A 16519-nucleotide genomic window follows, 5' to 3' on the forward strand; every position below is an offset into this window, starting at 1 on the left:
CTCTCCCGCACCCTCTTGTATCCGGTGTCGAAAACAACTGCCAGAGGTTCTTTTTCTTGGTCCGAAGAAAAACGACTGGCCAGACTAAAAAGGAGGGACTTCAGGGGGAAAGCAGGCTTCCAGCCCTGGGCTGTGGCCCAGACGGGATGATGTCACCGCTTCTGCACCGAGGGGCCTGGGGGTGGGGCGGCCAAAGGGGAGCCCGCGCCGCGCCTGCAGCTGCCAAGGGAGCATTCCGAGCCCACGTCAGGGGAGGTGTCCGGATAAATAGGGTCCCGCAATGGCCGTGGCTGGCTGCGCTCCGAGCTGTGGAGTCCGGGACTGGAGCTGCCCGGGCGGATTCGCGCCCCGAAGGCTGAGAACTGGCGCTGCTCATGCCCTGTGTGCCAGACGGCCGAGATCCGCGCTCGGACCCAGCCGAGATCCCACTTTGCTACCGACTGGAGTTTGGGGAAAGAAACTCTCCTGCGCCCCAGAGGATTTCCTCCTCAGCGAAGGGACAGCTAAAGACGAAGGTGGCAGGAAGAGAAGGGCGCTTTCTGTCTGCCAGGGTCGCAGCGCGGGAGGGCAGTGCCATGTTCCTTTCCATCCTGGTGGCGCTGTGCCTGTGGCTGCACCTGGCGCTGGGCGTGCGCGGCGCGCCCTGCGAGGCGGTGCGCATCCCTATGTGCCGGCACATGCCCTGGAACATCACGCGGATGCCCAACCACCTGCACCACAGCACACAGGAGAACGCCATCCTGGCCATCGAGCAGTACGAGGAGCTGGTGGACGTGAACTGCAGCTCCGTGCTGCGCTTCTTCCTCTGTGCCATGTACGCGCCCATCTGCACCCTGGAGTTCCTGCACGACCCCATCAAGCCGTGCAAGTCGGTGTGCCAACGCGCACGCGACGACTGCGAGCCCCTCATGAAGATGTACAACCACAGCTGGCCCGAAAGCCTGGCCTGCGACGAGCTGCCCGTCTATGACCGTGGTGTGTGCATCTCGCCTGAAGCCATCGTCACGGACCTCCCGGAGGGTGAGGCCGGAGGAAGGATGGAGGGAGGCGAGGAGGCACCCGGGGTTGTGGCTGCCACTTGAGAACTAGGCGGCCACACTTAAGGCTACTGGGGGCTTCTGAGGCTTGTAGGAGGTGGGAAGAAATGGGGGAAACATTTTCTTCAGAAAAAGTCTGGTTTCCCCCGTAGGAATTTTAGAAGCTAGCGAAGGGCGCTGTACCCCTTAAGAAAAAAAAAAATTTTGCTTACAAAGGGAGCCTTCGACGATGTTTGCCTTTACAGTAGTAACAGAAATGATAATAGCAGTAAACAGGTGTTGCTAGGTGTCTGAGCAAGTGTTAAACACATTACACTTTATTCACTCATTTAATGCCCAAAATAATCTCACCAGGCAGGTGCCAATACTCGTTCCATTTAGTGCTACTTCTTAAAAAGTTTTTTTCTGAAAAAGCAGTAATGGTCATTGCTTCCCACCAGGAGTGACATTTGTAATTGCAGTTTCCCTGGAAAATTGTGAGGTCTGTTTCATGGTCATTGACCCCGAGCCAACTACTGTGGCATTTTAGTTAACCCCATCCCTACTTCCACTTCCTTCTTTTTTCTTTGGTCATTTGACTGTTTTTCTAGGAAGAAGGAGAAGTTTAAATTCACTTCTTGAAATGAAACCTAGGAATATTTTTGCATTATTTTATCCAGGCTTTCTCTGACCCAGGTTACCCCACATTTAAAGACACTATGATATTGCTGTGCTGGAATCTCTGAACTTATTCCCAGAGCATTGCCCTAAACATGAAGGAGGAGTGGTTAAGTGAATTGGGTAAATGGAAACTCCTCTCTAGTTTAGAGTTTTAGGGGAAAAAATCACATATTTATTGTTTAAATTATATAAATAATAGAGGATTATGCTTGGTTTTGGTTATATACCTGTGAACTGTTTCTGCATTGCAAGATATGAGGTGGGGATTTGGAAATATTTTGGTTACTTTGATTAATATAAACTGTTAACTTGGAATATCGACATTTCAATATGATTTTGGGAGAGTGATGTGATTTATCCAGTTGGGTTGTATATACCAGTGTATACCAGCGAGGTTAAATGGATATACATTCACATCAATTTGTGCTTGGATAGGCGAATATTCCCCCAGAGGATCTCTTTTCTAAGCCCTAGATATCATTATGAAAGGCGAAGTCAACAGTCACATGCCGTTTTTGCTATATAAATACATTTTTTTTTTTAGATGGATCCTCGCTGTGTTACCCAGGCTGGAGTGCAATGGCACAATCTCAGCTCACTGCAACCTTCGCCTCCTGGGTTCAAGTGATTCTCCTACCTCAGCCTCCCGAGTAGCCGGGATTACAGGTGTCCACCACCATGCCTGGCAAATGTTTGTATTTTTAGTAGAGACAGGGTTTTGCCATATTGGCCAGACTGGTCTCAAACTCCTGACCTCAGGTGATCCGCCCATCTCAGCCTCCCAAAGTGCTGGGATTACAGGCGTGAGCCACCTCACCCGGCTCATTTTTACCATTAAGTACTATTCTTTTGTGATACTGTGTTAGTTTATATCTTCAGAGGGCTCCTTATACTAGCTGGGTGAATAGACAAAATCACCAACCACGCCCATGTGGCCCTATTTGTGTTTCAGATGTTAAGTGGATAGACATCACACCAGACATGATGGTACAGGAAAGGCCTCTTGATGTTGACTGTAAACGCCTAAACCCTGGTGAGTTCTTTCTTCTTGGATGTTCCCTCTACTTCTCTCCAGAGTGATTTCTGTACTCTTTCCAACTTTCTGCCTCTTTTGCCTTTTTTAGATCGGTGCAAGTGTAAAAAGGTGAAGCCAACTTTGGCAACATATCTCAGCAAAAACTACAGCTATGGTAAGTCATCTGTTAAAGCCATTTACTTTTGAGACTCGGCTCATTACAAAGCTGGAATCTCAATACGGTTGCTCTCATTAAAGCTAGTCACAAAGTAAAGAAAACAAAAGATTGACTATTTGTCTAGTCGATTACGTGAATTCTATTAATATATGGCACAATAACAACTGCAAAATGTCTTGCTTTTCTGGATAAATCAAGTGCAAACAAAAGGAATGACACAGGTGATAACAATTACATGCATCAGTTTAAAAGTTTGACATCTTGATCCTCCTTGTCTTGGTAAGAAGTGCCGATCAGCCCGGATGGCACACCCCACCTATTCTCCTCCTGAGTTTTTACTGCTGCAGGAAGAATGGGAAAGTGATCCATGGATCTGATTATCTGAGAGTTGGAGAATTAAGGCCCATAGGCCCAGAGAATTAAGATCTGCCTGCATATCCTTTTACTTGTGAATAGCTACAAATATTTAACATCTTAAAGAAATTGTGAAAAAAAAATTACTCACAAAATCCTATGGTTACGCTATTGAAATAGTTTAAGTGCCCTCCTCTCTCTTACTTGAAAGAACCACTCAGCATTTTCTTCCAAGAATAAGTCAATCATGAAATTTGAAATGTTTTAAGTAATTTTAATTTCACTATTGTCATCTGAAAGTAATTTTAATTAACGTATGTTCTTTTTCAATTCAAAAAGAAATGTAAAAGGTAGGCATTTTAAAAACGTCTGTTTGGGCTGGCTACTTTATATTTCATTGCATGTCTTAAATTATTTCTGCTGAAATAACATAAAGTGGTTTTAGGGAAAATGCTTATTTTGTTTGCTGACTTAGTTTTCATCTTGCAAATTGAAATTTTATATCAGTAAGAAACTTTAGGATATATATCAGAGGTAAAAGTAGGAGGATCACAGAAACATAAAAATCTGAAAAAAGTAAGCTCTTACAAAGTTATCAGATTTAAGGATGATATTTAGCCAATGTGGGTAATTCAGCAACAACAAAAAGTAGTTTATCTTTTCCTGTAGCTTTTTTTTCTTAAAGCCTGCTCTATGTAGATACTATCCTAATCTGATTTACTTAGTCCCTCCTCTGCCAAGATCCAGCCTGAGATACTAATCTGAGTTTCACTGTCATGTTGTTCTCTTGGGTGTTATGGCCTTGGAACGACCTTGATGAAGAAACCATTTTGTATTCAAGTCCTTTGGTGTCTTCATAAACTGGCCGCCTGAAATGGAATCCAAGACAGAGCCATATTAGGCTGATTACAACTCTATGGGAGGCAGTAATAACAAGAGACCACAGAAACCAGCATTTAAAACTTGGTCAGAGACAGTGACATTAACAGCCATCTGTAATAACAGTTCTATCTCTGCTCACCATGGGTCTACTTTGTCAGTCTGTGAAATTAAAAGTAGTCCTCAGAGACTCCCTCCACTTCAAAAATGTTATGACTAATAACTATCTCTGTAAAACAGAAGAAGCTGAAGCATCAGATGAGTGATGGAAGAAATGCAAACCTTAAGATGACTTCTGATGTGAAAATATATGATCCTCACTTTGAATCACCACAGGGGAGAATACAAATACTGTGAATTTTTTACTGAGCTAAAGGCAGAGAAAGACTAAAACTTGCCTTTCCATTTGCTTTCCCATCTCACAGTATGCCCCAGAACATTTAAGACAATGTTGACAATATAGGACACCATCCATTTAGCATATGACTGTGTGGGCTTTTTGCCTGCACTCAGGCCACTTGGACATAACCATAATTACAGGAGTGATTCTTTAAGAGAGGCTCAGAGGTTGGCATGAATACACTATCCCTAGTTTTTCCCCAAAACCTTCAACAACACTTTTATCTATTTTTAAATTGCAGTTATTCATGCCAAAATAAAAGCTGTGCAGAGGAGTGGCTGCAATGAGGTCACAACGGTGGTGGATGTAAAAGAGATCTTCAAGTCCTCATCACCCATCCCTCGAACTCAAGTCCCGCTCATTACGAATTCTTCTTGCCAGTGTCCACACATCCTGCCCCATCAAGATGTTCTCATCATGTGTTACGAGTGGCGCTCAAGGTAGGCACAAAGAGGCAGAAGGAACTGTCTGCAGACTGTTAGAAAAACCTCAATCTCATTTAGCAGTCATGGTTTAAAAATATAACAAAAATATGTCAATGGCTTTTAAAAAAATTAGTTTAACAGATGCCTCTGTTTGAATAGCATATATTCTAATTGTCAATTATTTCTTCACAGGATGAAGGAAAAATCAAAATATGAGTATTTGAATAGAGTCTTTAAAAATCCATTTCAAAATTCATTAAGTGATTTCAAAATTTATAGGCAAGTCAATTATTTTAAGGAAGAACAATTCTTTTCAAATCATTCAAACAATTTTAGAGTCACAAATACTAAATTCTTAAGGCCACTTTAATAGCTTACAGATCAAGTAAGCAGGCATCTGAGACTATAGTTCCGCATGTTTCCATATAAACACTTTACAATATTTGACAGAGTATTGCACACACACACACACACAAGCACACTTTAAGATGATTTCTGAATCGAATATGTGATTCTCAATTCAAACATCACAAGGCAAAGTATAAACAAATATGTATATGCTTCACACACACTCATACACACAAATTCTAGCTGGGTGTATTTGTCTTCCTGGCCTCTCTTTCCTTACTCTTATTTATTTATTTATATTTTTGGATATTGGTACATTACTTATAATACAAAGTCAAACTCTTGAGCCCAGCCTCCATGTTGGGCCCTGTAAGTTGATTGCAGTATACTCCTCCAGCAAAATCACTCAGTTTTACGTAACAAGTCATCCCTCCCATTCTCTGCTGTTAATGCTCATCTGTTTCTTCTATATAGATATAAACTAAGACTATTCCTCCGAAAAGAAACCAAAAACATCTTTGAGAACTAACTTCACTTTTCTGTATTCTGTCAGTACTTGGGTTCCCTCCTTGCAACATGGATATCACCGTGTGTTCTTGGTTTTAAAGCCAGACTCTGCTTGTATCTTGTCTCCCTAAAGAAGCAGAGATGTGGTTGGGGATACCAGGTTGCTAGTCATTACATTCTATCTGGAGAGGTGAATGGATTATAATCCATTCCAGTAAAAATATTTTTGGATAATTGGGATGTATGTCCTCACAAATGATTCTAATAAATTGGTAAGGGTATGTAAAGACGATTGTGAAAATAAGAGAGGAAATCTGCTTTATGAGACCTGCAAAACTGGTGTAAAGTTACACTTGTTAAAACCATGTGATGCAATAGTAGATGTAAAGATAAATAAAACGGAGGAAAAACTCTTGAAGCAGGTTTTAATGCACCTTATATTGTACTATACAATAACTTTCAAATGGATTAAATAGACAAATATTGTAAGAACTTAAAAAAAACAGGATAAAATTAGGTGACTAAATATATCTGAAAAGCAAAGTAATTTGTAAACATAAAAGTAATGTAAGAAATTACAATGAAAAATATCAATACACATATTTGACCACATAATATTATACACATAAAAATCACAAATAATGATAGAAAAGCAAATAAAAATTGATAAACATAATTGAAAAAGATATTAAAAGATAGTAGTCTTATTAAAGAGTTCATAAAATTAATATTTAAACATCGAGACCACGATGTAGAAATATATGTACATAAATTTATATAGAGAAGTTCAAATAGTAACACAAATATAATACAAATAGTAAGTAAACATTTAAAAAATTATCTTCTTGATTCTAAATCCAAATAAAAACAAGATTTCATTTTCACCTAATGCTTAATGTTAATGAATTGGATGAAAGTGCAACCATTTTGAAAACAATTTGGCACTATGCATTGAAAATCTTTTTAAAAAATACATGCCCTATGACTCAGTTATTCTATTTTAAAAATCTGTCCTAAGAAAATAATAAGCCAGTGCACACTACTGTATACAGGGTTATTCAATGCAATACTGGTAATCATAGCTAAGCAAAAGGGAATTCAGCAATAAAGAAATGGCTGGATATATTATGGATATCCATATTCATAATATTATATTATTAACATTAGATTTTTAAATTATTCCAATTACATCAGAAAATTTAGATCATAAAATGACAAAAGGAAATTTGCAGATCATCTAAATACACAATGTAGTCTAGTAAGTGTAATAAATATTGTTACAAGGAGGAATGAAAGGAAACACCAATAAAATTAAATGGTGGATATGTGGATTATGGGGTAAAAGGTTGTTGAATAATTTTTTTACAATTTCTGTAATTTTAGCTTTTTACTTTTGTAATAAAAATCTGCTTACTAAGATAATTTGTTTTCAGGATGATGCTTCTTGAAAATTGCTTAGTTGAAAAGTGGAGAGATCAGCTTAGTAAAAGATCCATAGTAAGTATCATGAACGACACTGTGAAGATGGATGTAAGTGCATATAAAAGATTTCTTTAGAATTGGGGAATTCTTCCCATTGTCTCATCTTCAAGCTCTCATAAGAGCCAGCAATAGCGACAGTATTTGTCTTTTGAATAGGCCGTTAAGAGTGTAGCTATTCTCACTCAGAACTTTTACCAGGAATCTGTCATTCAACTTCAAAGGTTGTGAAGTTGTGTTTGATACTAATGTACTGGTTATTTCCAAGTTAAATGAGCCTTTTGTTTCTTTGTTACATGTAGTTGTTTTAGTGAACCATGAGATCCTTGAGCAGACTTAATATCCATTGAGACTAAATCTGACATATATTTGGAAGGGTGGAAATATCTGATAATAAAACTTACCCTATCACTATACATAGCAGAATCTTTTCCTATATTTATAATAACTTTAGACTTTTGTCAAAAATCATACACAAAATGTAATTGTTTTACAGTCAAATCTAGGATTTTTGTGGTAACATCATAGAAATATTGGTAATTCAATTAGAGGAGTTAAATAATTTTTTGCCCAGAAATGTGAAATTACAACCCAATCTAAAGACATCAGGTAATTGGTTTGAAATTTTTAAAGCTTCCCTTCTCTGCAAAATATGTCCATATTCATTAAGAAGAATTTGTGTTTACAGGTTCACAAAACATATTGCTACTGCCTGTGCTCTCTTAGTTTGCACCAATGAAAAGTCCCAGGGAAGAGGAAAGTATATATTAACAATTGAGTTATGGAGAATGTAGTTAGAATACAGCCTCCCCTAGTCAGTGTACTTCTGAATAAGAGAACCAAACACTATTGTGTTAAATCAGAGCCAAAAACTCATGAGCTGCTCAGAAGCATGCTTAGTTCTATTAGACAGGAAATTCTAGCAGTCTTGGTTATCTGGTTTCCCGGACTACAGTAGATTAGAAGCATCAATACAGAAGGCAAGCAGACCGTGAGAACCTGAGCTTGCTGAGAAGAAAGCTTTCAATAATCAGAGCTGTGGGACCATTCACTTTTGCAGCATATTTTCCAATAAACTTCAGTAGGAGTTTGAAAATATCACCACATGATAGCAACATACCATAATGAGTTTATTAGTTTAGAATAGATTAGAATTGTGTCGTAGCACAGTGGGGACAATGTTTTTCTTTTCATTGCATTCCTACTGCATAGAATAATACCCAACTGATGACTGTCGTCAAGCTTCTGGCTGAATGAAATAGACTCTAACCAAGCAGGGACATCTGTGTTAATATAAAGCAATGTCAATTCAACTGGACTCACTTTTTTATTGTTCCTTACTTGAGCTATTTAAAGAATAAACTTTTTGCTATCAGAGAGACTTGATTTTTCAGAATGACTCATTTCCCAGTGGTTCTGGATAGCTAGCACATTAGAGGATGACTAGGTGTAGAAGGGGCCTCTGTCTTCCTTTGGATGTGGGAGAATTAAGTGAACAAACCCTTGACTTCCCAGTGACGTGGGGTAAACTAATGCTAGTAGCCATGAAATAAGAGCCTTTTTAGAAGGCTTTGCACTATAGGAATGTTGCATTATGGGGCTAGTGGTCAAAAGTGCATGGGTGAGGGCCTCTGGCTCTGGAGTCAGAGTGGGTGAATTTGAATCCTGGCTCTGACATTTACTAGCTCTGTGGCCTGCAAATAACCTATTTGTGCTTGTTTCCTGCCCCTGTCAATGGTGCTTATTTGGAAGGACTGTTGTTTCAATGAAATGAATGCATGTGAAAACTTCATCACACACTGAGCACTTTCTGAGTCACCTGGTACCTGATAAGGGCTTGACATAGGGTAGCTATTACAATTGTTATTGTCATTAGTACATTACAGTGTAAAACTTGCCTTAATTTTCATATTAGCTGAGCACCATAAAGGGGTGAGATAATTTGATAGTCATGTTTACAAATTGCCTTTCAGCAGTGGGAAGAGAGGCTGCGGGAACAGCGGAGAACAATTCAGGACAAGAAGAAAACAGCTGGGCGCACCAGTCGTAGTAATCCCCCCAAACCAAAGGGAAAGCCTCCTGCTCCCAAACCAGCCAGCCCCAAGAAGAACATTAAAACTAGGAGTGCCCAGAAGAAAACAAACCCGAAAAAAGTGTGAGCTAACTAGTTTCCAAAACGGAGACTTCCGACTTCCTTACAGGATGAGGCTGGGCATTGCCTGGGACAACCTATGCAAGGCCATGTGCCCCTTGCCCTAACAACTCACTGCAGTGCTCTTCATAGACACATCTTGCAGCATTTTTCTTAATGCTATGCTTCAGTTTTTCTTTGTAAGCCATCACAAGCCATAGTGGTAGGTTTGCCCTTTGGTACAGAAGGTGAGTTAAAGCTGGTGGAAAAGGCTTATTGCATTGCATTCAGAGTAACCTGTGTGCATACTCTAGGAGAGTAGGGAAAATAATGCTTGTTACAATTTGACCTAATATGTGCATTGTAAAATAAATGCCATATTTCAAACAAAACACGTAATTTTTTACAGTATGTTTTATTACCATTTGATATCTGTTGTTACAATGTTAGTGATGTTTTAAAATGAGATCGAAAATCTAATGCTTCTAAGAAGGAACAGTAGTGGAATGAATGTCTAAAAGATCTTTATGTGCTTATGGTCTGTGGAAGGATTTTTGTGATGAAAGGGGATTTTTTGAAAAATCTAGAGAAGTAGCATATGGAAAATTATAATGTGTCTTTTTTACAATGACTTTTCAGCTCTGTTTTTAGCTAGAAACTCTAAAAACAAAAATAATAATAAAGAAAAATAAATAAAAAGGAGAGGCAGACAATGTCTGGATTCCTGTTTTTTGGTTACCTGATTTCATGATCATGATGCTTCTTGTCAACACCCTCTTAAGCAGCACCAGAAACAGTGAGTTTGTCTGTACCATTGGGAGTTAGGTACTAATTAGTTGGCTAATGCTCAAGTATTTTATACCCACAACAAGAGAAGTATGTCACTCATCTCACTTCCCAGGACATCCACCCTGAGAATAATATGACAAGTATAAAAATGGCCTTCGTGTGAGTGCCAAAAATTTGTTTTCTTCACTTAAACATTTTCTTTGCCTAAATACATATGAGAGGAGTTAAATATAAATATACAGAGAGGAAAGTTGAGGCTCCATCTCTGAAATGAGAATTACTTGACAGTTGGGATACTTTAATCAGAAAAGAAGAACTTATCTTGCAGTATTTTATCAACAAATTTCATAATTGTGGACAATTGGAGGCATTTATTTAAAAAAACAATTTTATTGGCCTTTTGCTAACACAGTAAGCATGTATTCTCTATAAGGCATTCAATAAATGCACAACGCCCAAAGGAAATAAAATCCTATCTAATCCTGCTCTCCACTACACAGAGGTAATCACCATTAGTATTTTGGCATATTATTCTCCAGGTTTTCTTATGCACTTATACAACGATTTGAATAAATAAAACTAGGAGCCTGCTATACGTGTGTTTCATAACCTGCCTCCTTTGCTTGGCTCTTTATTGAGATAAGTTTTCATGTCAAGAAAGCAGATACCACCTCATTTCTAACAGCTGTGTTATATTCCATAGTGTGCATTACTCAACAAACTGTTGTGCTATTGGATACTTAGGTGGTTTCTTCACTGACCATACTGAATAAACATCTCAATAGTCAAATGTCTGTGTGTATCCTTCATTAGTACCTTGGGACACGTTTGTTTAAATAGTATTTTCAGGCCTAGGAGTATGCTCAGCAAGGAAAGTTCTTGATCTTGTCAATTATGCCCCAGAATGCTTGGAACATCGGTGGATGGAAATGCTCGTTAAGTGTATGGTGTATGGAAACCCTCACTAAGATTGTTTCTCCTTCTCCATGTTTATCATAAATTTAAAGTTGTAACTAACTGGTGGCCACCTTGGACAAACCTTCTCCCTTCATCTTTGAACCATCAGCTGACAACATTCTCAGCACTTCCTATACTCCTGGCCACTGGGAAATAGTGATTTGAACCCCTCAAAGTATATAGATAAATGGATGGATGGATAGATGATTGATAGATAGATGGATAGAAAGATGGATGGATGGATGGATGGATAGATAGATAGATAGATAGATAGATAGATAGATAGATAGATTTCTTAACTGCTGGAAAAACCTATGCAACCTCCTCTATTTTTTAACAATCTAACTTAATAATATAACTGGTTAACTATAGGAACTGAAGAATTACAGTATAGCAGAGCTGCTAATAGATGCTCTCTGTCTAGCCTCCTTTTAAGATACATGAGAACTTACATAAATAGCCTTAGTTCTTACTTTTCAGCTGTAAACCAATGCAGTCTGATCACACTTTTGGTTTCTCTCCTTGGATACCTATAAGATTGTGTATTGCATTCTTACAACAAAACCCTGGACACCTGTAAGATTGTCTATCGCATTCTTACAACAAAGCCCTTACTAGCTTGAGGGTGTTTCTGGTTGGGGTAACCAGTCCCTGAGTAAAAAAGAAGAGCACGTTTTTACTGCAAGGATGTACCTGTTATTATTACCAATTCAAAAAGCAAAAATGGTTATTTGGAATCATGCAATGAAAAGGTTGAATAAGACCTCAGAAGTCATAACCTCGCTTGTTGGAGAAAGGTTGTATAAGTTTTTCTGATTTCTTGCACATAGCTAGAGACCAATTCAGGCCCTCAAATTTCCTGAATTTTGATTTACCAGTCCAAAGTCCACTGATTTTTTGGTAACATAAATCTGGGCTGCTAGAGGGACCACATATTTATCACCATAGAAAGCAACAGGATAACGAATTTCTGCTTCTTGTTATAGTCTGATTTATGCTAATACTGACCATATTTCCTAATGGAAAATACTTTTGAAAAGCAGTTTACACTGAAAGATGTATTACATCATAGGGAGAGGCATGCCAACCAACAATACATCAGTAATTAACTGATATTATTAGCCACAATATCAGTTAATTGTCAACTGTGTGATTTAACTGATAAGGAAGCATGCCATGTTCTCCAGATGAATGAAGTACCCAAGATAGAGTAGCTACTTTAATTTAAAGCACCCCAAAGAAGATGCTGAACCCTAGGATAGCAATGGAATATCCCCCCTTATTATTCAAACAACAGAGATAAGCAAAAAAAAAAAAAAAAGAAAGAAAGAAATAAAACAAAAAGACCCAAAATGTCAAAATTAACATTTTGGTGTGAATCCTTCTGGTCTTTCTTTCTGTTTTGCTGTATCAACTTAATAAGGCAGCATGAAAACTGCTCCACATAAAGAATGCAACAGTAGGTTTATATTGGACAGTTGCATAGCTTGGATGTATCAGAGTCTATTTTACCAATAATTTGTGAAAATGGACTTTTAAATGTGGTTCAGAAGTCATGCCAGGGTAAGATAGGTGTTTGTGACACAAATAATTTTCCTTCATTATTGAATACTAAAGACCATAAAAAATGTTGCCATAAGAGAGTGCAAGGCATAGACTGGGGGCAGTGGCTCACACCTGTAATCCCAGCACTTTGGGAGGTTGATGTGGGCAGATTACAAGGTCAGGAGATCGAGACCAGACCATCCTGGCTAACACGGTAAAACCCCGTCTCTATCAAAAATACAGAAACTTAGGTGTGGTGGCAGGCGCCTGTAGTCCCAGTTACTCTGGAGGTTGAGGCAAGAGAATCTCTTGAGCTGGGGAGGCAGAGGTTGCAGTGAGCCAAGATCACGCCATTGTACTCCAGCCTGGGAAACAGAGCAAGACTCTGTCTCAAAAAAAAAAAAAAAAAGAGTGCAAGTCATAAATGTTTTCTGTATTTTGTCTAATGAACATGTATTACTTTTATAATTATCAGATGCTACAAAAATATTATTAGAGAGGGATATATAGAATGTAGTTTGGTTTAAAGACATTTAGACATGCTAGTTTGAGAACTATTCCCTTGATCATACGTGTTTTCATCTGGGTTTTCAGAGAAGCAAATGCCAAAACAGAATTAAATGTGCAAAATGCCTGTGAGAGAGAATGAGGAGGGATCTAAGTAGGGCTGGAAGAGTTGTCAGAACACAATGGATGTCCACTCTGAGTGAAGGAGAGAGGGAAGAGAGAAGAAAGGTTGAGTAGAAGCATTCCAGACTGCTGCAAAGTCTAAAGAAGGTTTGGCAAGGTTATCTGGGAGTCTGAAGCCAGTCATCTGTCAAAAGAGTCCCTCTTCTCCCAGGGATAGCTCTAAGTACCCTGTTGTGCTCAGTCACTGACTGAGAGCAACCCATCGGTAGTGTGGTCTTGCTGCAAAGGTGACAGTCAATTTCAGGGTGCAGAGCTAGAACCCTTATCATTATGGCCTCTGCAATTGGAGGTTGTGATTCACATTCTCATGCTCAGCACACTATGACAACCATAAAAATATTAGCATTTGATCACTACACTTTTCCACCAGAATCTATAAAGTAGCGTCAAGCAACAGAATGTCTCTGTCAACTTCTGTAACTAGCAGCCGTACACTATTCAATCCCTAAGCTGTGGGCTTTTGTCTTCGTGCTTTTTCATGTCTTTTTCTTTTCAAATTTATTGAAGAAAGACTATGTTGATCATCACTACAGATCTTACAGTATTTGTTTGCTTTGCTACCTGAGAGAAATTTCTATCTCCTGGGATGTAAGAAAATATTTTTAAAGAGGTAATTAATGGCAAGAACAAAGCCATGGTGTGTAATCTTGCCTTTAGAGCATAAGTCTTATATATTTAGTTGTGATATTTGTATGAGAACAATTTTATAACTAAAACATGCAACTGCAGTATCTCAGTGAGAACAATTTACAGTGGCTAATATGGCTTACTTTAATGACATATTATGAAAAGGGAAAACAGTTAAATTGTTTATTAACAATTAAATTCAGCTAACAGAGCAGGCTTATAATCAGAGGACTATTCCTAAATCTCATAAAATTATAAGAACTTGAATAATATAACCAGGTGCAAAGAACTGAAGTTAAGCAAAAAAAGATAGTATTAGGAATAAAATGTCACCATGGTACCAAAATAAATCTAAAATAATGTTGTTGATTCAAACTGATGGACTTTTAAAATTCACTAGCATTTTAATAATAATTCTAATCATTTATAATATTTATTATGTCATTGAAATATTTCAGCAGCTGAAAAATTAGGCAGGCAATTGCTGAATCATCTTTCTCGTTTTTTGAAAAGCATAAAATGTCTGGCTTTGGAGGTCATCCAAAGTAGCTTCCAATGTTTGAGCAGGTTCAGACACAGTTCAGATAGGCGTCAGTGTCAGGAATCCCTTTCAGTGTCCAGAAAGGGCACCAAGACAGTCCAGCTAGAGGGCCGCAAATAGAGGACAACATATTTTACAAAATCTGTCCATCTTCCACAGGGCATCCAGGGAAGGTACTGGAGAGCATTAGGCTCAAATCAAGAATGCTTTGGGTGTCCTGTCATGGAACTGGGCTGGATGGACTGGGTGTAGACATCAGAGAGACTCTGGCTTTAGGGTTAAGGTGCATAACTGAGCCAGTACTAGAGAATGGAGACTGTTCTGTCTGGGGGAAGTCATGTAGACACTGACCTCATGCCAGTGAAGTCATCCTCGTGTATTTGGTTGATGGGATAGAGGTGTTTTCAGCACAGATGTCCCATTGCCTACTTACTAAGCCTGTCCCTGAATTCGGACCCACATCCCCACACTCCTGGGTATCTCAGCAGCTGACAGTTCTCAGCCCCAAGCTCCAACTTTTCCCACTGATTTTTCAGGTCATACTTGCCTTAGCCACAGTGGTCCAGGTCATGCTTTTACTACCTAAAGTCCAGCCAAAATTCAAGACCAGCCCATTTGGCAGAAGCCCTGGTGACTTTCTAGCCTTTTAAAATCTTTCTCCCTTAGGTGCAAGGTGCCAAGTACTGCTAACCCCAGTCCTTACACGCCTACCTCTTGCTATTGTGTTCCACCTACTAAACACAATCCCCTCTAGACTAAGACGAACTCAACTTAAACCGTAGTTGGATAGATCTCTTTAGACATTGATTGTTAGATTTCTGGCTACTTCAGTTAGAAAGAAATGGCCTTTCTCTATATCTTGTGTATGAAATCTTTGTACAGCTTTAGTCACATATACACACAACTGAGTGTAGCTTGCCATCTGCTGGTGAAATACGATATTACTTTTAAGAGAGTTTTGTCTTGTTCCGTTTTTTTCCCAATGCATTCGAAGGTCTGGATCATCCTTGAGGTAATAGCAGTGTGCCACTCAGCACAATCATATTATGAATATCCAAATACTATTAGGCCATGGAGAGCATCAGATAATAATACTCAACCTGCGGGAGCAGGGAAGGTGAAGGAAGTGAGGAAAGTAAAGATACTGACTGTACTTATTTCTCTGCACAATCTAAAGGAAGCCATTAATTGATTTGCCTTATTTTTTAATGCATTCTGAGAAAGATTGAGAAATATCCTTACTGATAACTCCCATGTACGTAATTAGATTTTGTATAATTTAACACAGTTCACAGGCATGCTTCTCAAACGTTATGTTGGAATATGAAAGTAATGCAGTGAGTAATCTGTTTCTAATGTAGAGGGATCAAAGTTTGTGAGCGTCTTATTTTTATTAATATTAGAGTTAAGAAATTAGATTGAAAACTTAATCATTCAGCAACATGATTCTTACTCATTTGCAATCGAATATTTCCCCTGAGTGGAATGAAAAGGAGGGTGTCACGGCTAACATGCTGGGAACCACATATTACTCTGGCTATGGGCTTAAGAGCATGCCACTGCAGAAAATATCATTCAGAGTACATCGTGAGAGAGGAAAAGAAACAAAAAGAAAAACAAAATTGGCTTATTACCTTCTTGCATTTTCTTACCCTCAGGGAGTTAGGTACACTGCCTGGACTGTTGGACTGTACTACAGTTTGCAAACTATATAAATCTACATGTCATCCTTTCCTCATTTTCTGCAAGAAAATTCAGAGTCAAAACTTTGACCAATTTTAAATATACATTAGGCAGTGTGCATTTGTATTTAAGTCCACTCCTGGCTTTATTTGATCTCTCCTACTCTCTTCTTCCCCACATTCCATGTTCCTCCCTCAATTATCTAGTTGTATATTGTGTGCATTTATATACCTTAAATCTTTTCTGGAAGATCGGGTAAAAATAAACATTAAGA

At 38.7% G+C, this 16519-nt stretch overlaps 1 protein-coding gene across 1 annotated transcript; it reads left to right on the forward strand.

Annotated features, from left to right (window-relative positions):
- SFRP4 (secreted frizzled related protein 4) lies at positions 1-10992 on the forward strand. Its single transcript, XM_025378786.1, has 6 exons — positions 1-1020; positions 2650-2730; positions 2822-2887; positions 4765-4963; positions 7237-7300; positions 9256-10992. Exons 1-6 carry the CDS (start codon positions 375-377, stop codon positions 9439-9441), a joined length of 1242 nt encoding a protein of 413 aa, XP_025234571.1. The 5' UTR covers positions 1-374; the 3' UTR covers positions 9442-10992.
- The last annotated feature ends 5527 nt before the right edge of the window (positions 10993-16519 follow it).

Source organism: Theropithecus gelada, chromosome 3 (genome assembly GCF_003255815.1).
Source record: "Theropithecus gelada isolate Dixy chromosome 3, Tgel_1.0, whole genome shotgun sequence".
Lineage (NCBI taxonomy): Eukaryota > Metazoa > Chordata > Mammalia > Primates > Cercopithecidae > Theropithecus > Theropithecus gelada.